Source organism: Argopecten irradians, chromosome 1 (genome assembly GCF_041381155.1).
Source record: "Argopecten irradians isolate NY chromosome 1, Ai_NY, whole genome shotgun sequence".
Lineage (NCBI taxonomy): Eukaryota > Metazoa > Mollusca > Bivalvia > Pectinida > Pectinidae > Argopecten > Argopecten irradians.
The window spans coordinates 31,826,840-31,852,299 of NC_091134.1; the positions used below are offsets into that span (position 1 = coordinate 31,826,840).

At 34.5% G+C, this 25,460-nt stretch overlaps 3 protein-coding genes across 3 annotated transcripts; all 3 read left to right on the plus strand.

Annotated features, from left to right (window-relative positions):
* The first annotated feature begins 827 nt into the window (after positions 1–827).
* LOC138322826 (uncharacterized) lies at positions 828–3,593 on the plus strand. Its single transcript, XM_069266992.1, has 2 exons — positions 828–1,280; positions 2,097–3,593. The coding sequence occupies exons 1-2, from the start codon at positions 828–830 to the stop codon at positions 3,591–3,593; spliced, it is 1,950 nt and encodes a 649-aa protein (XP_069123093.1).
* Positions 3,594–3,983: 390 nt separating this feature from the next.
* Positions 3,984–8,794, plus strand: LOC138310309 (uncharacterized). The gene is made up of 2 exons (XM_069251461.1): positions 3,984–4,601; positions 5,104–8,794. The coding sequence occupies exons 1-2, from the start codon at positions 4,161–4,163 to the stop codon at positions 6,865–6,867; spliced, it is 2,205 nt and encodes a 734-aa protein (XP_069107562.1). The 5' UTR covers positions 3,984–4,160; the 3' UTR covers positions 6,868–8,794.
* A 10,220-nt stretch (positions 8,795–19,014) lies between these two features.
* On the plus strand, positions 19,015–24,760 carry LOC138324265 (uncharacterized). Its single transcript, XM_069269347.1, has 2 exons — positions 19,015–20,560; positions 21,811–24,760. Exons 1-2 carry the CDS (start codon positions 20,120–20,122, stop codon positions 23,266–23,268), a joined length of 1,899 nt encoding a protein of 632 aa, XP_069125448.1. The 5' UTR covers positions 19,015–20,119; the 3' UTR covers positions 23,269–24,760.
* The last annotated feature ends 700 nt before the right edge of the window (positions 24,761–25,460 follow it).

Genomic DNA, 25,460 nt, shown 5'->3' on the forward strand with positions numbered 1-25,460 from the left:
AGAAACAGGAACAGACGGTTTAGTATTTTCATCAGTTAGAACAGTTCCTGACTTTACACAATTATCTCCATTAAAGAGTTTGAGCTTCCAATTTTATTTCAATATAAAAATACAAATCTACGTCCTTACATGTCTCTGACCGTTAAATAATGCAAAATAAAAACATTCCATACATAACTTGCTAAAATAATACTATCAAACTCTCTAGTTCCTGTATGCTGTTTATTCAATGGTCAATGTACACGTGTTTTTTTTATCATGCAGTGAGTAACTTAGCATATTAACAAAGTTGAATAAACGACTTATTAACAGTATAATATCATCTGGAAATTCATCGAAAACGAAGGCAAATTTCTTAAGTTATATGAAGAACGCAAAACGCTTCCCAATTTAAAACTTGATATTTTTTATTTGTATCAAAAATTAAATGAGAACAGTACCATGACTTTGAAGCTTGTGGTAATGTGACGAAATATAATGATAGAAAGTGTTATTGTTGTAAACATTCCATGGGACGGACGAGATACAGAGATAAGAACTACCTGTAATTTACTTGTACTAGCAACAATTAATATGCATGACTATTGAGGAGTCTAATACCACATTCGTTCGCTAACTTTCCACACCTCGCATCATAACTATCACAATTTCATATCCAAACAATTTTATGAATAATGCACGCATACCTGGAAGGCATTACCATACGCTATCGGAAGCCGTTAATGAAAATAATTGCTGAATTAAGAAGTAGTTATAACGTTATAGCAAATAATGTCATATATTTGAATTTATAGTCGTCAAACATTATCAATATAAAGTATATCAATATGGAACACCATACATATGACTGTATTCTTCAGGTCGGTGCTGATCAGTTTGTAGTTCCTAAATGTGTTGTTCGTAAAGTTTTCGGAACCAAAATAGACATGTTCCTTGACGTAACATCCGGAACACATAGGAAGTACGTCATAAGGAGACCAAAGGACTCGACCATGGCCCTGATAGAATACTGTTATACAGGTAATCTGCACATCCCTAAGAGTGTCTGTAAGGGTGAATTCCTGGCAGAAATGCGGTTCTGGGGATTAAAATACAAACTGTTGGAGTCGTGTTGCTATCATAAGCTCCGTGCCTTCTTAAACGACCAGAGAATGCTTAAAGGGTTCGAAACCATGTACACAGAATCAGAATACATATCCAATCGGCATTCTGGAAACGGCAATACAAAGGAACGAATATGGGGCATTGTCAACTGTGATAGAAAATCAACATGTTCAAAGGTATGGTATGTCTTCTGTCTAAATGGCTTAAAATACCTGTTGTTAATGTATATGAAAGAATTACTAATGATTATTTTCTGTTTTCTTGGAGGATTATGAGAAAATGTATTTCTAGATAAAAGAGCAATGTATTGTTATATAATCAGTTATTGAATTAAAAAGCCGAGTCATCTTCATCAGAACACAATCGTCTGGAAAATGCATTTAAGAAAACTAAACAATTGTCATGATTTAGGAAGAATAGTCTTTACTCTCAATTCCATTTATATCAGTACAGTAGTTGCACCGGTAGCTAAAATAATAGTAATATTTGATAATAAATGGCAATTTGCATCGACCTCGTAGAATGGGTATAATTTCTTTCTTTAAGGCTCTTTGCGTTTCTGAAACAAAAACTAAAAGTTTATCAATAACAACCAACTCGTACAATAAAACATCTGTATTTCGCTGTTTTACCGTGTAGGATGTAGTGATAATCAACTACTATTCGGTATTTAGGACGACTTAGGGAACATAAGACGGCCCAAGTTATGAAAATTAGCATTTAATTGATCTATTTAAGATTTCTAGAACGTGGTAATAAATCGTATATGAACGGTAGGCTAAAACCTTTTGGAACTCTACAACATGATCAAAAAGTTAAGAACGGTTTCCGTAAAGGTATATACCTTTAATTACTACAGTCCAAATAAATACGTTTTATTGGAAAATGATTTCACAGTAAAATGTCATTTTCGTAATTTTTTGAATATATTATACTTGAAAATTGACGTTACTCTTTGATAGACCTTTTAAAACAAAAGTATATTTTTTCAGGTGTATTTCTATGTGTCGACAACCATCGTGCTGCTGATGATCATTGCCCTCGCTCTAACAAGTTTAAAAAATGTACATACTATGGGTGAAGCTGAATTGAATTCCACTTCTGAATATAACAATTCTGTTTCTTCAAACTCTGTTTCTTCGAACTCTGTTTCTTCAAACTCGTCATATGATCACTCAGCTTCCCAGACGTCAAAGTCACAGTGTGATTCACATACTTCTGCCATTATTAAAGTTCTTTGCGAAAAATGCAGTCGCCGGGGGATTTCAGCGAGTAAAAATCGTAAAAAAATCAACGTACAGAATACAAATCTAAATTTGTTTATTCCGAAATGTTGTTATCCAGAGATCACGTTATCAGTCGTTAGCGAGGACAGTGCAACAAAGCCTCCTATTGAAAACAAAGATAATCATAATCCGTATGATTTGGCTAAGCCTCCAAAACCTCAGAATATGGACCATGCTAGAGATACTTATCAAATGAATGTCACACAGGAGTATTCTGTTACCAACGTTACATCTACTTCCGCTTCCGGTCAGATCTTAAGAGATAGCGATAGCCCCGATACAGAACAAACTTCATCACATTCTAGCAATAATTCATTAAAAAACACATCGTACGATAAGTTTCCACTAAAAGATACTGGTATAGCCACTATTGTTACTAACACTGTCTCTAATTCAAAAGACAAACTTTCTTCAATCACTTCATTATGGAATATGGGTGGTAACACAGAAGTCGAATACATAATATATCATTACATGGAGTATGTAATAGAATTGTTCTTTGCTGTAGAATTCGTTCTCAGACTTATCACGTGTCCGAATAAAAAAGACTTTATTAGCAGCTGTCTTAACTGGTTAGATATGCTCCTGTTCATTGACAGTTTCTGCAGAATTTTGCTGGATTTACGAAGGGATGTCATGGACACAATGTCACTTGTGTATGACCTACTGCTTTACTTGCAAATGCTTCGGATATGTCGTCTTTTTCGAACAATACAAAATGTCAAAGCATTTAAGATCCTTCGCTTTTCTCTCATTACTGGGATGAAAGACATTTTCGTCCTTGTGATGTACGTCATGGTTACAATGTGCATTTTCTCCAACTTCATCTACTTTGTCGAAAGCAAATCCGATTTCCAAAGCATTCCCGCGACATGGTGGTGGAGCGTTGTAACCATGACAACGGTAGGATACGGGGATATGGTGCCAAAGACAGTGTTAGGGAAGCTGATTGGCTGTATCTGTACTCTGTCAGGTGTTGTGCTATTTTCTCTTATCATACCGGTCTTTGTAACAACATTTCACACTGCCTATGAATATGCAAAGGAGTGTCGCGTCGACGATGAACTTATTAGTGAACTTAGACTGCTAAATGTTAACCCAGACAAACAAATAAAAAAATTGGCTGTGAAAAGGATGCGAAACCCCAATGGAAATATGAACCGGAAAGCTGGAGCAGAATGCATAGAAACTACTCAGATTTGAAAATTTCAGGTTAGAAACAAAAAAAAACATGTTTTCGCTTACAGAATGTCATTATCTAAGATCGTCTAATTGGTTTTGATGACGTAGAGAATCGTACCCAATTACAATATCTGTTAAATTAAATATTCACTTTAAAATAGTATCATAATTTTGTTCAAATGATATGCATCTACAATATCACCAAAACAATCCCAATAGATCAAACTGACTATCGATTACTAATATCCATCGCTTCCATATAAGAGTCATGACATTAAGCGATTGCAGAGATTAGAACAATGTTTGTATTGGTAAATTGAAAGTTCGGTAGCCATTAACATTTTAAATATTTATGAATAATTTAGGTAAAGGTCGTCTATATGCCACTATTCACTATTGCTAGCTATTGACAACCGCTATAAGCATGCAACAATCAACCATATATCTCACTGAATGAGAACGTCTGTCTGAAGATTGCCATAGCTTGTCGATAACGTTTTTTGACGATGAAGAAACAACCAGATGCGTTTTAGTTGTTTTCTAACGAGACTTTGACAAAATTGTATTCTTACAACTTTAAATAACATTATGGAATACAATGAGTGCACTCTCCAAGTTGGAGCAGATAAGTTTAAAGTTTCTACGGAAATTGTTCTCAAAATTTTTGGAGCAAAGATTGACTTGTTCCTTGACGTAACATCCGGAACAGACAGGAAATACGTCATAAGACGACCGAAAGACACGACGATGGCCTTGATAGAATACTGTTATACCGGGGAGCTACATATTCCCCAAAGTGTCTGTAAGGGCACGTTTCTAACAGAACTTAAGTTCTGGGGGCTGAACCACAAATTACTGGAATCCTGCTGTTATCATAAGCTCTGTTCTTTCGTCAACGATCAGAAAATGCTCGAAGGATTCGAAAGAATGCATCAAAGACCAGAAAACAACATTGCAGAAAAGGATAACAGCGTCAAAAGGCGAATTTGGGCCATTGTGAATTGCGATGGAAAGTCAAAATATTCAAAGGTCTGTTATTTCTTGAATGAGTTATTTCGTCAAAACGGTATCGAAGAAGAAGAAATGTGTTAAAATGATGTTAAAAAGCTTACGATCACATATTACCTGTCATATTTTTCAGACATAAGTAATTAGTATTTGCAATTTACATGCACTTTTAGCACCTACATACATAATGAAAAGGAGAATATATGAACATAAGATTCTTCATCATACAGTTGTCACTGTTGTTTTTCCCTATACAGAAAGTGTAAACAATTCTCTATAAGTATGCCTTTGGTGAAAATCTATCAATAAATGAGATCAGAAAAAAATAAAAATAAAGATACAGAGTATGTAGGGAAAACACATAAGTGACGAATACTCATACCCCACGACTGTAGATTTAGCTTCCATGATCTAATATATCTGAATCCTGATTACTGTTAAAACGTTCTAAGTCAACAAGCATATGCTTTTAAGGTTTACTGTACTGTATGTGCTTTATTTATTGTTATATATTTACTTCCAGGCATACTTTTATGTGTCGACAACGTTTGTGCTATTGATGATAGGCATTCTTGCTCTTTCAAGCATGAAGGATGCACAGGACATCGGTGAACCAGCTGCCGAGACCATGGTAGAGGGTAACGGACATAATGCTACCTCTGCATCACCTACCAACGATTCCCTAGCCTTCAATGATCAACCAGAGACAGAAAGTCGACCCATGGTTACAAACAGTCCCAATGTGACAACTGGTATCAGAGACCCACCTGTTGTCTATCCGTCATTTCTTCTGGACGCCGACTGTGGTACATGTAGGACTTGCAACGCCACCACCCCGGGAAATGATTTGAATGATGAATTTAAAGTTGAACATACAAACGTTTTACTGCAATTTTCAGAATGTGCTTCGTTTATGTTAATACAAGAAAGTGAACCTAGACCAGCACCAGGTGTCGAAGACTCATCTCAAAATTACTTCTATCCTCCACTTATCATACATATTAGGTGTGATCCGTGCAGGTCGTGCAACGCCACAATTCCGACACCAAAAATTAAAATTAAATTAAAAGTTGAACACACAGATATCATTATGAATGTCTCCAAGTGTGCTTCGGTAGTCACAATACAGCGAACCCCGATTAAAATAGAACTAGCAGGTGCTGAGAAACAAGACAGTGAAGACGTGACCACCTTAGATCCTGATCATACAGAATATAACAATAGTAGTTACCTTAATCAAACATATCGTTCAAATGAAATGGAATCTTCGACGAGATCCCTCAACGTTAAGCCAATCATCCATGGCATTGGTAATTTCACTGCTATAGATATCCCTGAGAGAAGTAATCTTAGTGTTGGCAATTTCACTTCGAAAATAACGTTTTTGGAACACTTCCATACTCCTGTCATTAATTCTCAGGAAAAGCTGCTCATTGTATCGTCATCACAGAATGTAAGCAACATCAGCCTTATAGAGAGTGTTGTTTGTTATTACTTAGAACACGTCATAAATTCTTTTTTCACGATGGAATTTGTCCTCAGACTTATAACATGTCCAGATAAAAAGGAGTTTTTCCGCGGGATCTTGAACTGGTTAGACCTTCTCCTTCTTCTCGGCAGTTTCGGAAGAGTTTTGTTGGAATTACGGAGTGAACTGAGGAAAGTAATGGCATTTTTGTACGACTTTCTGCTATATTTACAAATGTTCCGCGTATTTCGCCTATTCCGAACAATAGAAAACATCAGAGCCTTTAAGGTCCTGCGTTACTCTCTCGTTACCGGGATTAAAGACATTTTCGTCCTTGTTATGTATGTCATGGTGACCATGTGTATTTTCTCCAACTTCATCTACTTTGTCGAGAATAAATCCGATTTTCCCAGCATTCCCGCGGCGTGGTGGTGGAGTATTGTTACCATGACAACGGTAGGATACGGGGATATGGTGCCGAAGACAGCATTAGGAAAGCTGATTGGCTGTATCTGTGCTCTGTCGGGCGTTGTCCTATTTTCTCTCATCATACCGGTATTTGTCACCACATTTCTCACCGCCTATGAATACGCGAACGGATCGCCGGCCGACGAGCCTAGGGAAGGTGACAACAATACAATTGTTTCTGTGAGCCTCAATGATACTAAACCTTTGACCCACGGTTGCCATGAAAAGGAAACGGGTTGCTTGTATAACATCGAAGTTCAATGTGAAGGTCATTCTGAAAACATCAACAATTCCGGTGGTAATCCTAAACGGAAGTATGAGGAGACTACTCTCGAGACTACAGCCATCTAATTAATGTTAACGGGTCATACATTAATTTAAATACTGTAACTTATTCTAGTGAAGTCAAATTTTAGCGCGAATACACAAAATGCAAAATTATGACTAACTATAGCTAGTGGGAATATAAATGAGCTCAATAGATAGTTCAGTACCGGAAATACCCTTTGACACAATTAAGCGCTGTACATGAATTAACGCTTCAAAGACAGTACGACTAGTGCTAAAATTTTACTAACACTAAAACAAGTCTAGAGTATCAATGATGTATCAACTCGATTTTTAAAACTTTAAATGAATTACATTGTTCACTTTATATACATTTATAACAATAGGAGTTATTGAAAATCAATGAGTGATAAATGGGACTTGGATTTTGTGATCTTTAGCTAACTTAGCACACCATGAAAACTTAAAAACGATAGAACATCGTGTGATATATACAGAAAAAAATGCAATTTGACAGTTTTGAATGACACAAAATCATTAGATCGAGGACGAAATCACCAGATAATAAGAGGATTTGTATTATAGAAAATAATTTGCTCGCCTACGTTTTCTATTCATCATCCAAAGCACCAAGTTCAGAATATGATATGCATGGCCGGTATAGTCGGTTAAAATTAGGACGCTTACTTTGCAGGACTATCTGATCTTATTTGACTGGTGTTGTCTCTTAAGCCGGATACGACTGAACATCACTGTTTTATTAATGTATGCTATGGTATTTTAAATGTATTTTATGATATATGACACTTTATTAAAATATCATTGTATTGTTGTATTGTAATATATTGTTACACTGACTAGGATATAATTATGAACGTTATGCTATTCATGGTACATTGTCTTGTTATTTTAGACTGTGGACCTGCGATAAACCGAATGCCGATACTCCGGAATAATCAAATCCGAGTCGAAATGTCAATAAATGGAATTGATTATTGACTATGTTGCCGAAAATTCGCCAGTCCGGAAGATTCCATTAACTTTTCGGGTTATCGATGGTCCACCTGCATTAAATGTTGAAATTGATCACTAATTAAACACGCCACATTGTACATATTATTATAAGCTTCTCGCACCTTTTTCATTTTGGTTTTCTTTTATTTAAAGAAATATGTATCATGATATTCTTCAATTGTTTTTGTTATGTTATTTGATCTACACAACAAACGTATGATGTATTGTGTATACCGTGCAGCATGTATACTAAAGTTTGAAAAATGATTATACAAAATAAAATATGGTGGCTGATTTCTGACATTTTTGCCTTTTCTCGTTGTTCGGCGTGTTGTCGTCTTAAATTCACAAAAACACGAAAAGGGCAGAAAATTAACACGAAAAGGCGCGGTTTTGAACTGATTAAGCCGACAGCTCACCGAAAAGGCGAAATGTCAGAAATCAGCCACCATATCTCACGCCAACATATTATCTATAGTCATGATCGACAAGTGTAAGTAAATTTCAGGCTCATCAATTAGTTCGAGTGTCAAAAATGCATATATGTATCTATAACTACTAAAGCGACATTTATAAAATAAGAATCTTTAAGTTCAATGTTTTATAAATGTGCTAACTTAAACCTTTAAAACTCCACGTTTTATTTGAAGTGCTTTGTTGCTTTTAATACTTTATGCTAACTACGACCTCACCCCTTTTAATCTTTCTAGCCCTCTATAGCTTGATAAATTGTTAATAACTGACTGTATAAACTAATAATACAGAGGCGAAAGCGCAAAATGATTTCAGAAGAATAGGAAAAGTAAGATTTCAGTCGCTCCTTATAATCATGCTATGGTGACAGCCAGAAAAATACTAATATCCTACCTTCAACATGTTAATTAAGGAGCATTCAGATTTAGCATATTAAAGTCATTTCAAGGCGCCATTCATTGTTGCAAAATGCAAAAAAATGTCCTCAGACTTAATTCTTTCAAACAAGACTTCTTTACAATATACTATATATATATATATATATAATCTATTAAAACTGTATATAAGATTATAAGCTTCTTGCACCTTTTTGAATTTTTGTATCTTTTTGTTTAATGAGATATGTATATGATGATTTGCTCTAAATGTTGTTTTTGTTATGCTATTTGACCTACGTATAGTGTACACTGTAAACATATATTGTCCTATGTATACTGTGCAGCATGAATACTTTTAAAAGTTAGAAAAATTTGAATATTAATTTTCTGACATGATTGATTTTTCGCGTTGTTCGGCGTTCTGTCGTCTTAAATTCACGAAAACACGAAAAGGCCAGAAAATTAACGCGAAAAGGGCAGGAATTTAACACGAAAAGAGCAGAAAATTAACACTAAAAAGGCAGAAAATTAACACGAAAAGGCAGAAAATTAACACGAAACGGGCAGAAATTAACACCGAAAAGGCACGGTTTTAAACTGATTAATATCTCATCTTTTATTCATAATATCCTACGAGCTTTGCCCGCCTCGGAAAACCATTTGTTTAAAGCCGCATGATCCGTATCTTTCAGGGTCCGTAAAACAAACAATGACAAGACATGGTATAATAGCCCTAAAAAGTTATGAACTTTCCCAAAATTACAAGTCTAGAAAGTTAAGAGGTCCAAAGATATAAATATACAAAATTTCATTTTAGACTTATGCGCGGTCCGACAGAAAGTCAAAAGTTAACGCCTCCAAAGCTTAGAAATGCTACTTTGCGCATGTCCGGAAATAAAAGTTGTTTACCGCAATGGAGCGCTCGCTGGCTTAGCATCAACTGTTGATTCGAAGTGAATAAGGAAGTTATTTAAACTAAGAAATGTTGTGAATTGCTGAGAATATTATATGGAAACGAATTCGAGCTATGACAACAACTATGATTTGTGAATGATCTACCAAAACCACATAAACTGACTTCTCTTCGTCTCTATAGGTGAGTGGGGCCCCAAAGGGGTAACAGTATATTCTATAAGTGTTTGGTCGCTTTTTGGAATTGGTACCGTAGTAAAATAGAGATTAGAAATCAGAAAAAGTGTTGATAAATTGGGAAACATATAACAGATTTAATCTTGGATTACAACAGAAGCATTAATAGAGTCGTATTATACGCGTTTCCTTAAAAGATGATCACATACATGTAGCTACTGTTACAGGCTTACAGCGCCAGGAGTGTGATATCTTTTCCGATATCTATTTGTGTATTTATGTATATCAGTGATACATATCCTTTTACTGTATGCTATGGATATTACTTTATTAAAGAAGCCACTTTCAAACTTACTTCATTAGTGCTCGTGTGTGTAAAATTGTATTTTTTTAGACTTACAGTCACTTAGTCACGTACTCGTTATCCTTTCTGCTGGTCTTAATTATATAAAATTCACACCAATACATCATAAGTGGGTTAAGTAAAGAATAGTAATTGACTTTTTTAAAATATGTATTATATATTATGTCCAATACATTTAGGCTACATAAATTCTGGCACTAATTAGTACCATTATTCTTCACATGAAATGCCTAGACCCCTGTAATTCAAGAAATGACTAACCTAGTATCTAGTGAGGTTTGATTTTGATAAACGTGTTCAAAAAATGTGTAATTGTTATAAATTTGTGTTGACAGAAAGCAATTGGAACTAGTTTGTTTTACATGTAGGCTTACACTGAAAGATTATGTACATGCATGTATACATTATTTATCTATGTACATAACTGACATTTACTCCATATTTTCTTTATAGAATGTATGGGACCTTCAACCAGATGACAGAAGTGCAAGATGTGATGGCAGCTCGCCCAAAAATAAAGGGAAAAACAAACTACATGTTTCTCTGAGATCAAACTGACAGTAAAAAATAAAGCCTGTTTGTAATGTACCCATTATGAACCAGAAAGAAATTATTGTCAAGAAGGAAGGACAGAACAAACCTAGCATAATTCTTTACTATTATCACCAGGATATTTTCAAATAATTTATTTCTTCACACAAATGAAAAAAGGAATAATAATGATTATTGCATGTTTACATACCTAGTATGTATAGCTTTTGAATAATTTATATGGAACAAAGATGTAATTCCAATTTATGAAAAATTAAACCAATTAAAATAAAATATGTCATTTATCTGAGTTGTTTAATTATGTTGTGTTCATTTTAGAAATGTTCAAATACAGAAAATAAATAGCAAACAAGACTGGAGCTAGATCAAAGGTTATTTGGGTCAAAAGTCAGTGTCAAATCTCAAGATTTTGGCTCTATAGATATACATATATCCCTATGTGTAATAAAAAAAATCTTGTTGTGTAATACACAGATTGCACATATATATAAGAATATCCATATATCTGTAGAGACAATAGCCTGTGATGCATGTTGTTAAATTGCATTATTCATTATTGACTATTTTAAGTTGCAAAGTTTTGATTGAATTAGAAAGGAAATAGACTGACAATAACTTCTAATTAGTCCAGGTCAATCAAGGTCTACATGTACAAGCTCTTAGCAACTTCACTTAGTGTTTGGAGCAAGATCACACTAAAGGAATTAGGATTGCTTGAATATAAAACAATAAACTAACAAAATACAACTAATAAAGTTAGATTTTCCACTAGGTTAGACTATATACATACTAAAAAATGAATTTTACTGCAATTACTCTGATGACATGAGAATCACATGCTATGGTCAGCTTATTTACTACTGGATGCTATTTTGAACTCCAGTCATTTTTTTATTGACTTCAAATTCAATCAATGTACAATATGTGTACATGTACACTATACAATGTATATGAATGTGCTATTTGTGCATGAATATGATTGTATAAGAAACACCTAGGTCTTTCATTATACATGTTTCTGATTCATTTGATTCAGAGGCAAATTCACGGCTGGACATCATATTATATGGTTCATTAACAAGCTATCATGTACATGTACATGTACATCACAAATTTAACTAAGGGAGCTGTCTTCATTATCTACACAGAAAATATATACATAATTGCATGTTAGACATTTAGAACTTTTAACACACATTAAACCGCCTTATTGCAACCTCAACCCCATTCTTTTTTTTATTTTTTTTAAATTTCTGTAATCCTTGAAATCATATAACCAAATGTTTATAGTTTCACCAGAAATTTATCATCATGTTTTTAACGAACATGGAGCTTTTCCAACATAAATATCAGAAATATACATACAATAACATGTATTAAGTTTTATACTCGTTTATGGCGGTACATGGTGATTTTTTAACTAATAGATATGTATACATGTATACACATATGATATTGAACAAAAATGCATATTATGTCAAGTTTGCTCTCCGTGCATATTTTACTTGATTTATTATTATATTTCATTTGGACCTTTATAAAACAAGTTATATGGTTATCCAAGGCAAGTCAAATATCGTCTGAGATATTTATTTTAAAAAATATCACCAGAGATTTCCATGTAGATAACCATTTTTGTCTCTATCTAGTACGATGTGTCTTGTCTATTTCATTATTTATCAATACCATTATTTATATATCTGGTACATTTTTGTACAATTTATTATCTTGTCTAGTACGATGTATGGTATCGCAACACGTATTTTATACGAAGTTTAAATACCATTCCCACAAAAATCCCTCCGGTGGCCCCCGGAAATTAGGCAAAGCATAGTCAACCGATCGCCGTATTGTAAACACTCAAAATGACCGAATGGAAGTATTGTTTACACGACGATAATATATATATATTGTTCTGGGGGACTCTTTAACTTCATCACATAACAAAAACATTCACTTGTTCATGATAAGTAACAAGTTCTTCTGTAGAAGTTCCTGCTAACATGAGAGACACACTTTTGACTGGGCAAGCCATTTCGTTTGGTCTGGAAAGTCACGTGATCGTCTACGATTGAAAATGAATATTCAAACACTCTGGATATCGAACTTTTAATCATTAATTTCTTTTGAACTCGGGACTTTTTGGGTGTGTTATTAGGGGAAAGTTGATAACTTTTTATAAGATATGTACCCTTATTTTCTTTTGTTGATTTACGGACACTGAAAGATACGGATTATGCGGCTTTAACTGGCATACGATAACATTCATACGATGGTTGCATTTATATGGTTTCTTGGATGAAGGACACTTGCGCCTTTGTTATGTTAGTGATTTTCATTTACACGGAGAAAATTTAATATCTGACTATAAGAATAACTATTATACCTCAAGTGAGAATCCTGCATTCGGATTGGTCGAGATACATTTGGCATTTCAAACTCTCACATGGTAGTTAGCATTAGAACAATAAGAGACAATAGATACGTTCGTAGCAACCACTAGCAATGGGTGATAACATGTTTTGGATAGTTGAAAATATTAACCGCCTGAAAAAGATGCGCACTCGTTTCTTATTCGTAGCCATCTTTGGTGGTTTGAAGCGACGCTTCCAAATCAGACTTGGAGCTTTTTATTAATAATTTTGACAAATTAGTCTGTTTATCTTTTTTTTTTTAAATCAAGTCCAGAGATTTACGTTTACACATTTTCGCTTACTATCGAAACAAAAATTCATTGAGATTTATAAAAAAAAACGTTAAAGATGTTCCCCGTCGACAGAGCATAAACGGTACTCATTTGAACAATAATGGTTTTTAATCGTGTATATATATATATATGTTTAATTAACACGAAAAATAATATATACATACTGCCTGTATTAGAGGATGACAGTGTCTAATGTCAGCCCGATGATGTCACTTGAGGAGAAGCCGAGAGTGACAGTGATATTCCGAGGGGTGTCACCCTCTAATGCAGGTAGTATTTATTTTACAAGCTAACCGATGTTTACATGATATATAATTCATTTTTCGCAATTTTCAGTCATGTGGACATGACGTACATAGCAATTATTTTACATGATGAATAATTTGCGTGTCCCTGTGCTTGGGCTGAGGTAACCAATATTACATTTCACGATATCTGAAATCACCTATCTTAGTTAATATCTGATGATGTATGATTTAGTATTTCCTAATAAAAAAAAACTTTCATAACTGTAATGTACATATAGCTGTGGTTTCAACATGAAGAAAAGTGGAAAAAATGATAATTACACATTGATCACAAAGCACAAAGTTTTTTGTTGTTCATTAATATACCTGGTATATGATAATCTTTGTTTGTTTGTTATTTTATTGATATTTTGCCGAAATGTTCGAACGTCGGCGAAGACACCCCTAAGGGGAATGGGTTGTATTTCGCCGAGACGAAGCACTGGCCGGAGGCCCGTTATGATACGGAGAAAAACAGTTTTTATTTTATGACGTTACCATGGAATATCAAAGTTATGTGGTGTGAGAAATTGAACAATACTATTTTTAGATTACATCTTTCGATCGAGCCTACTGCGTATGCATCATAAAATTATATTAAGTTGAAAAATCACGATGACTGCATGGTGGGGTATAGTAGTCGATGTCGGGAACCAATCTCTCCCAGGGTGCATTGCGGTCCCCACAATTTCACCTCTGTAAACGGCCCAGCGAATTTTCAAGATTCTTGAAAAACGTATTTCGAACATATCCTACATTCTTAAATACATATTGCAAGTTTCCTTTTGTATCATTTTCCTGTAAACAACTGTCAGTTCTGACATTACTTCATTTGATCATTCAATACCAAACAAAACAATAATGGATTATTTTGCGGATACATTAGATTCACTTGTAAGTAAATAGTCACAATTTGCATACGACGTCCGCCGTTTCAAAAACAATAACTGTGACGTCATATGTAAAGGGGGCGCAATGCATTATTCAATCGTCATGACGTAATATTCTGTGACCCGAGATCAACAGACGGTCAGTTCGATTCGTGAGCCGTTGACAGAGGTGAAAGTGGGGACCGCTATGAACCCTGGGAGAAATTGGTCGGGAAAAGGTCCGATTTGATACCTCCAACTCAAATATAACAAAACATAATTGAATGAATGCTATTTCTGAAACTTTTTGGACTAAAGATAGTTCATGTGAATGTTTAAGTCTTCAAATATTGCTTCTTTTTTAATGAATAAGAAGAGAAAAAAAAAAAAAAACACAAAAAAAAACACGAAAACATCACGATTACTGCTCTCGACCAGTACCGCGGTTTTATCGGTTTTCGACGTCGAAAGACCAAAAAAGATTTTTTACACACAATGTCAAACATATTCAATGCAAATCATTAATTATATGTTTCAGATGCATGTTACTGATGTTTTTGTGCAATATTTCATGAATTTCATCCACTAAACGAAGCACTGTATCCACAAACGCTGTGCATACTGTTTCTTTTTGTCAAAAAGACGTTTAAGGGGAAAAATGTTTCAAGAAAAACTTACACTATTATTTCAAACTATGTTATGCTGTATATGAGTGCAAATTGCAACCATAATACCACAAACGAATACTTATTCCTTCAAAACGCCAGCTTGTAACGTTGAATTACCCGGGCTCATAGAGGACTAAAAACTGACGTGACTGGGATGTTCGGGATCAATCATCAAATTTAGAAATGGTAATCAAAATAAAGAAATTAAACATTTATTTACTCGCATCGTAAAATTTTCCCAACGCAACTGTTACAGGAAATTCTTATTAATTGGTATCGAGCCTGATTAATCTCGATGTTAGTGCTGAAAATATCTTATTTATTGATATTGTTCCGCTACTTTTGTTGAGTTGAAATTCGCAAATTCGAAGGGCGTCAGAACGCTTTTTTTCAACCGGAATCACAGTAGTGATAAAGACATTCCAAGTGAATATTTGCATTGGGGGAACAGGGACTATAAAAATGATTTTCTCAAAAAGTAAGTAAATTAAAATACATTTATTTTGCTGGAACTCTATAAGAATCATTCCGATTTCAGAACAGTTAGAATTATGAAGATACCTCTAACAGTATTATTATTTTATATTATGTAAGTTAATTATTATGTAAAATAACTTCTTTTGCCTTTGATCTATGCGCAATCAGTACTTCATTCCATAGAGGACATAGTGCCACGGATTTTTTTAAGGAGACAATTAATTATTATAATATTTTTTATCTCGAATTTTTGAATGGTGGCAATGGTGTAAAGTAACTTTTATGACTGAAGAAAAATACTAATTCGTCTGCTCATTTTTGAATAGAGAAAAAATACTATTTGTCAGCGGTGGAACATCTCTAAGGTTTTAACAAATGTAAGACAACCAGTATATTTTTGCCGAATGTCAATTGTGAGTATTCTTTTTTCATTGCAATGGTTATAAGCGCTACATAATGGAAGCTGATATGTTATTTTACTGCCGATGGTGAGTTTTCGACTTTTGCTAAAATAAGTAAAATGGTTCAATAGATTTCATATACTTGAAAATTAGTTTTGTTTCTAGACTTTTAGTATAATACAATAAACAACACTTGTATGAGAAGGTGCGGTGCTTAGTGTCACCCCTCGGGATACCACTGTCACTGAAAGTGCGGTAAATTTCCTTTCAAAATCATCCTAAACAACTACATAAAGTGCCGTCAGTAAGACAATAGCAGCCTCGTTATTACAAAATTATACGAAAAATATATTTTCTCATGCATTATGCATAAGCGAGACCTTCGCTGCTATTTCATTGGCTAACCAAAATAAAAAGTTGTTACGCTCCTTTCGGATCACCTCGTCATTTACCTTTGGCGTAGCTCACTCACCAAAGACACCCGAAGTGAAAATGGTATGATGATTTTCCAGAACTTATATTTTGTTCGCTTATATATGTTTTTTCACCTTCTTTTTTCAATATTTTGAGCAAGAATACAATAATTTCATTAAACTATATATTGATTAACACAGTGGATGTCTTCAGCCGGCCATAAACTACATGTGGTTATATGCTGACATAAGCCATCATTTTTCGTTTAATAAATTTGTCTGAAGATGGTCATAGCTCATTGACAACAGCGTTGGTAGTAGAAGATTTGGATAAACAAACTTGTCAACTTCAATATTTTTTCATTTTTAAAAATCAATCAACTTTCACGATTTAAAAGATATGGATTGTACAAAGTATATTCTCCAGGTTGGTGCTCACCAGTTTAAGGTTCAAGCAGGAGACTGCCCTCAAAATACTTGGTTCTAAGATTGTGATTTTCCTTGACGTGACGTAGGAGGTGACCTCCGGTATAAAAAGGACATACGTCATTAAGAGACCCAAGGACTCGACCATAGCCGTGATACAATACTGCTATACGGGAAAACTTACGGGGCATCTCTAAGAGTGTCTGTAAGGGTAAGTTTCCGACAAAACTTAAGCTCTAGGGGCCTGATTCACACGTACACTGTTGGAATTCTACTGCTATTACAAGCGCTGTTCTTTCGTGAACGATCAGAAAATGCTCGAAGGGTTCATTTTTTTGTTCTTAAAACCAGAACTCAGTATAGTATGATTTATGCCCATTACCATATTATACAAATATCGACTTATTTTCAAGTGGATACGGTGATTTATCAACTCGAGAAAGTGATATTACCCGAGGCCGTAGATATGTTTTATTATATAGCATTAACATAATGTAAACCATTTGACTACATGTATATGTACATGTTTATTCTTCTTCATGATATTGAGCAACCCCTCGCAATGGTCGAGTCCTTGGGTCTCTTAATGACGTATGTCCTGTTTATACCGGAGGTCACCCTAAAAACAGGTCGATATCTGTTTTATTATATGGCATTTACATGATGTTAACCTTTTCACTACAAGTATTTGCACATGTATTTCCTCCTCTTCAAATATTGACACTCTATAGTCCTGTTGAATAATTTCGAAGAGAAAAATGAAGGCTGATAATATTTATAAACTAGAGAAAACACCACGTAATACATTTTACTTTTTTTTGAAAAATCTAAAAAAAAAGTACACACAAATATTTTCAGTGTCTCATTGATTCCAGTAAACCTGCTGCTCCCCGACACATCTCGCTGAATGATGACGTCACAATAGATATTTGACGTAACGGAAATGTCCTCTACACTATATTTGGGTACGACCTGGACTCATTGGAATTTTATATCAACCTGTGAAGCGATTTTGACGTCATAATGCAAGATTTCTATATTTTGGTACGACCCGGGGGTTTTGGAATCTTTTATCAACCTGGAATGACGTCAAAATGCATAGTTCGGAATTTTCTGGTGGAAATCGTGTTTTGTTATATGACTGGTGCTTTTGCTGTATTTTGATTGGCCAATACGTTTCTCAGAAGTATTCATCAACTGCGATATCAACCCCGAAATCGGCGGCAAAAAGCACGCGAGGTTACTGGACTGAGTCCAATCTGATTAAAATCAGCTGTTTGATACTCCGCTTACTACGTGCTCCGGAGCACGTAATAAGCGGAGTATCAAACAGCTGATTTTAATCAGATTGGACTCAGTCCAGATACCTCTCGCGAGTCCAGTAACCTGTGTCAAAAATAGATCGAGGAAAACTCCCTTATTCAATGACGTCGGGATAATCAATTGTGACGTCAATTTTATAGTCGGCAACATATATGGCGGAAGGCAGCAAGTTTACTGCGATCAACGGTGAAAACTGCAAACTTCAATTTATGGAAAACGTTCAAGAAAGCCTGACGGGCTGCAGTTGATACAATATTCCAGTTCTACCAGTCTAAACCGTTAGCAAGAAACATTTGGATATTTACCATATACTACATGTAATTGCTTTTGTAAACAGAAAGTTTTCAAATAGTTTTGTTTTTTGTGTAGTTTTAAAAGTCTTTTTGAAGAGTCGGGTTAATATCATGTAAGTGTCATATAATAAAACAGTTATCGACCTATTTTCAGGTGGATACGGTGAGTTATCAACCCTCGAAAATGATATAACCCTCGGTCTCTGGCCTCGGGATATATCACTTACTCGGGTTGATAACTCACCGTATCCACCTGAAAATAGGTCGATAATTGTTTAGTATCGTGGCGAGGAAGTGTAGTTTCAGCCAATCAGAAGCGAGCAAAACACACAGTCATATAATAAATGAAATTATCAGTAGGCATGCAAACGTGTTGGGCTACTCTCCTTTATATTGGTAACGCGGGACCTTAGTGTAATACACTGATGTAATACAGGAGTTATCTTCTCCTGACCACACTTCCGGTAATGCTTGAAGAGTTATTATTGGAGTTACGGATTGAACTGATTCAGGCTGTACAATTTGTTTACGACCTACTCCTTTATTTACAAATGTTCCGTGTGTTTCGTCTCTTACAGGCGATAGAAAATAACAGAGCATTTAAGATCCTGCGTTGCTCTCTCGTTACTGGAATGAAAAACATCTACTTTCTAGTAGTGGTAACCATGTGCATTTTCTCCAACTTTGTCTATTTTGTTAAAAACAAGTCCCATTTTCCCAGCATTCCCTCGGCGTGGTGATGGAGTATTGTAACCATGACGACCGTATGATACGGTGATATTGTGCCGAAGACAGTGTTCGTACAGCTGATTGGCTGTATCTGTACTCTGTCAGGCGTTGTCCAATTTTTCTTATTATACCGGTCTTTGTCAGTATTTTCCCGACCACCTATGGATGCGCAAATGGATCAACGGACTTCGGACATGGGAACGAAGTTTTCAATAGAAAATCTTCACTGAATCGTGATGTCCAAAATGTGCCCAAATTCATACAGGTGTCCGTATACTTAGTAAGCATTTTACTTGAAGACAGGAAATGTTATTTAGTATCATCAATAGTAAGAACAATTTAAAAATATGTTGAGTTGAATGAAAAATTATACACTTTTAAAAATGGAAATTTCAATGTAAAATGTAATAAAAGACAACCGTTCAAGTTATTTAGAATTTTTAGTATCGAGGTTTACTAATGGATATCTTTTTTTTCTTTTTTTTTTCTTTCTGAAACCATGGATTGAGTACATTCACCAGTAACCAAAATAAGTGTATCAACCTTATATAAATCTATTTTAAATATGCATGATTTTAATCAGTTGTATATCTATGTCATTAATGGGTTCTATACGAGTAATTTAAATGTTGCAGTAAGCACGGTCCCTGTCTGCTCACTATTCCTTGCGGGCATGTGTATATAGACTGAAACATGTATCTATAGGTACAGATGAGGAGCGAAACATCGAGATAGTAAGGTCGATTATGTTATATCAGAAGAATTCAAATTGGAAACAGCAGAATCTCTTCGCATAGAATTTTCTGAATTTGTTTTCATTAACAGTACAGAGACATTGAAAAAATAAACATCATGGAATGTAAAGAGTGCATTCTTCAGGTAGGAACTGATCAATTCGTAGTTTCCATGGAAACTGTTTTCAAAACATTCGGATCAAAGATTGAGATGTTTCTTGACGCGACGTCAGAGAAAAACACAAAATACGTCATAAGGAGACCAAAGGACTCGACCATGGCCCTTATTCAATACTGCTATACGGGAAAGCTACACATCCCACAAAGTGTATGTAGGGGTGAGTTCCTGACAGAACTTCAGTTCTGGGGGCTGAAGCACGGATTGCTGGAATCATGTTGTTATCACAAACTCTGTTCTTATTTGAACGACCAGAAAAAGCTGGAAGGGTTCGAAAAAATGCAAGCGAAATCAGAAAACAGAAAAACTGGACGAATTCTTGGTATGAAGGAATGCATTTGGGGCATTGTTGACTGTGATCGAAAATCAAAATATTCAAAGGTTTGTTATCTGAGTTGTGGCTTTAAAAATATTACAAATTATCATATTATAATGTATTAATCAATTTTTCTTTATTATCAGCCAAAATCTGGCTTTCTGATTGGCCGATTCATTTTTACATACAACTTTGAACAAAAATCCGAAAATGGCGCAGAAACCTGAAATTCTGTTCGCAAATAATTGCGAGAATCCACTCGGGTTCACAAAGTTTGCAAAATTTTCTTTCATACCCCGATAGAATTAAAAAACAAATCACATCAATGCTTAAATATAATATAACGATATCTAATATTATCATTGTATTGTATTGCAAGTATTTTTTAGTTTATGAACAAACAGAACTGCATGTAATTAAAGATGCTACACCACCGATGAATTGTAATTTATATCTATTAAAACAGGAGTAGACGAATCAGTGTTTTTCTCAGTTAAAAATACTTACTTAACATTATTGCCATCATTGAAAAGTTTTATATCCCTATTTTTCTTCAAAATTAAAGTATTTAAAATAAACAAAGGGACAATTCAGTGAGACTAATTATGTTATCCACAAAGCATAATATGCAGTAAATGTATTGTTCTACATCCCGAAAAAAAAAATCCATGTCAATATGCCCTATATGGAATGAGGTACTAATTGCACAAACAACAAAAATAAAAATAAGATTATTATCATCATTAGGAAGCTTTAAAAGAGAAAATAGGATAGTTGTTATGGACGTATAAACGTATTTTGTTTTCCCAGTTTAAGCCTGTGTAGATCTATCACAAAGTGAAATATCAGTTATGTCTCTCTTAGAAATATTTTCTTTATCTGTCATTTAATTTAAAATATGCTTACACTGTTTCATTTTTCAAAAGTGAAACGTGCAATAAAAATGCAAATATACACCAATTTAAACTAAATTAGACCAGTTTGATATTCAATATAGAAGGTATGGATTTTGAAATGTCCTTAACAATTTGTATTTCTATTTATGTTTTTAAAGTGTTTGAAAAAGGAAAGGAAACACTTATTACATATATCCAACTAAAAATATTTTAAATATATAAACTTTTATATAGTGTTTCAGAAATTGTGTCCTAATATAACTTTAAACATCAAAAATCCTTTTTAATTAATTATTGATTAATTGATTGAATTTATTTAATTATTTATTTTTAAACATGAAAGATAACTAAGATAACTTTATCATTGACATCTAAACATGTGTGTGATTCCAGTCTCACCTGATGAACAATATTTGTAGGTGTATTTCTATGTGTCGACCTGCATGGTCCTGTTACTGATAGCTGTCTTGGCCCTGACCAGTATGAACCAAGCACAGGATAACAACCCATTGAATACCACATCACCCATTAGAACCACAACCGAGACTTCAACTTCAAGCTCTGGTTCGCCTTCGACATCGGGATCGAACAACTACCGCTTACCATGTCCGAAAAAAAGTGACTGCATGACCAGGACAACACCGACACCCCAGGTAGTGACTTATACACCAATGTCTATCAAGGTAAATTGCGTATCATGCAGTTTATTTACAAGCAGTCTGTCCCCATCTAGAAAAGCAATCGAGAATAAAGTCCAAAATACAGAGGTACAACTATACATCCCGAAGTGTTGTCGGGCGATTGTGAAAATGCCAATGGCGAGACCACCAAAAGCCATACGTGTAGATGCCCCGATTTCCGACCAGGACTATCAGAATAATGGAACCTCTGACAACACCAGCAAAGGGGCAAATCAATTCCCAATAGCAGCCTCAAATGGTAGTACAGGTGTTGTTCAAAATGTGGCAAATAACAAAAAGATAAAAATAGGGAACTTAACAGATCCCCGTACCAAAAGTTTCGGGACGAACATAATGACTATGTATCAGATTACAAAGAACAAACTGTCCTCATTCACATCAACATTACGACAAACAAACGTAGCTGGTCAAGAATTCATAGTATACCATTCCATAGAAGACATCATCACGGTGTTCTTTACACTCGAATTCGTCATAAGGATCCTGACCTGTCCAAACAAAAAGGAGTTCTTCAGCAGACTTTTGAACTGGTTAGATCTCGTTCTGCTTTTTGGCAGTTTTGGGAGAATTCTTTTAGAAAATTGGAGACATCTCTTAGAAGATTCGATTGTTGTGTACGACCTACTCCTTTATTTACAAATGTTCCGCGTGTTTCGTCTTTTACGGACAATAGAAAATATCAGAGCCTTTAAGGTCCTACGTTACTCTCTTGTCACTGGAATGAAGGACATAGGCGTCCTCGTTATGTACGTATTGGTAACAATGTGCATTTTCTCCAACTTTATCTACTTTGTTGAAAACAAGTCCGATTTTCCCAGCATTCCCGCGGCCTGGTGGTGGAGTATTGTTACCATGACGACCGTAGGATACGGGGATATGGTGCCAAAGACAGTGTTAGGAAAGCTGATTGGCTGTATCTGTGCTCTGTCAGGTGTTGTCCTATTTTCTCTTATCATACCGGTCTTTGTCAGTACATTTCTCACTGCCTATGAATACGCGAATGGGTCACCAGATGATGATCATATAAAGAGCGAATCAGCACGCATCACACCCCTTGAAGAAAGCCCAGACAAAAATGTTAAAACGTGGCACTGCCCGAAGGTTTTATTTTCCAAACACCAGGAACAGGGGTCTGCTTGTCGTGTGTTTGTAAAACCACAGCTTCCTCCGTATTAGATACATCCGATATGTCCCGGTATGGATTTCCAGCATATCAATGCAACAGCAAATCCAGAAACTACAAAACTCTAACATGTCAAGTCTGAAAAACCATAATTTGTTTCCAAGATCGGGAATAATGACATCATACGTAAACGTAGCAATATAAGTTAAAAATAAGTTATTTGGTTTTGATGACGATACCAATTGGGAAATACTACATTTTTATTCTAAATTGAAAAACTACCATAACGGTATGAACACACCGTTGTTCAATGAAATGTCGGAAGAGAAATGTGTGACTTTGTAAATAAAAGGAAACATTCTCTTTGTGACTTTTACAAAGTTACAATTTATTTTACTATTGTAATACTCAAATTATCATATTATCAAATATCCTTTAAAATTGTCACATTAATTTACTTGATGTTTATTCCTTTGTAAGTCAATCTGGCCCAAGTCTTATCAACGTTCCTTCATGTTAAGGCATTCCTTAACTTAACATTTTCCATATATAATATAACAGTTGTTAAGGCAACTCTTAAGGTACTATTTTCAACTTCCGCAATGTTTTCCGACGGATAACTCTAAGCAAAGAAACTACTTTAAGTTTAGGAATGTTGATGAAATAGATCTTGATATCCACATCATGTCATCATCGACAATTAGTACTGTGTAATTGTATAATTTCGCGATCTCTAGTTTAATTCTAAAATGCCAGAGGGAATGTTCGCGCATTAGTTGATATATAAGCTTCAACGTCATCTTTCCATTTTATTCATGGGTATGTTTGTTCGTGAAAATTAACCGCATATAAAACGACAATTAATCCCCCGCAATAGCAATCACTGAATATGACCTTTTCAACTTCAAACCAATTTTTGTATTATCCGTTATGTATGAAATTGATTGATACATCGCTATCTAATCTCATATAGGTGATTAGTGTTAATATTTTATTATCCTCATACTGGATAAATCCATTATTTGATCTGAATTAAATATTACGATAGAGTTATGTCCCCCGAGGGACGACTATGATGGCGGACAACTGTTTGGTTTCTAATGATACATGACTTAATGTAGTGTAGGTCATTAATCGATCTGAAATACATTTAACTCATCAATGATAACAACATTGGTCTAAGATTACTATTGACGATAACCCAAATGGAAAGTCGAAATGGAATTCTACGCTGAAAAAATGAAAATATTATTTGTTCTAACATTTTTTTTTCAGAAATAATATTGACCTTTCGTCGTTACTCAATGTATATATTGTATTCTTAACACTCATTACGTGTGTACATACATTTATCTTTAGATTTATCCTTTTATTTCAGTTTTGTATTTAGTTATAAACTTGAATACTGTTTACTGAAAATAAAGTGATATATTCAGAAGTATTGTTTTCTTCTTTCTTCTCTAAAGTAAATAGATATGAAACAAAGTCATAATAATTTAGGTTAAATTTACTTTCTATTTACTTCTGGGCCATATATGACATAAAGTCACCATTATCCATTAACTTTAAGAGATAAGCCAATTGTTACAGTCGTCTCAATTCTTATTCCCGTTACTAACTATAGCCTGAATTGAGTATTCATGGCTATCGTATGAAAATATGAACTGAAGTTTGACGAGATTTGAGAAAGTGTCAGGCGGGTTTTTTTTCCTTTGTCAAAAATGCAGTTTTTAATTAAAGTCACTGACCAAATACTTTTCATCATTTAGCATTCCTATAAACAACAGATGCCAACATTTAAAGATGCCAAAATTGTTTTAAATAGTGTAAACCTACTTTTTGTCGCGTGCGACTTGCTGTTGCAGTTTTCGCGATCGAAGTATATTCGCAAAATTCTGCAAATTATTATTTGCTTTAATAGTATTGAAAGATATGTTTTGATCCGCAAAACATAATCTCGACAATTTTGATTTGAAACAAAATCGAGAAATTTTGTAGCCGCGAAAGGAAATTTGATTACAGTATTCTCGTCTTTCACACAGTTTCACCGCAAGGATTTGTCAGTCGAATCTGCGGACACGGAGAAAGAAAAAAAATCATATATATATATATATATATGTGATAAATATATTCGGACAAAGCCAATATTTGATTCAGGATAAAAGAGAGATAATATAGAGATGTTGATGCTAGTTTGTATATTTATATGTTGCTTTTACAGCACATCATGATTGGATGACAATGC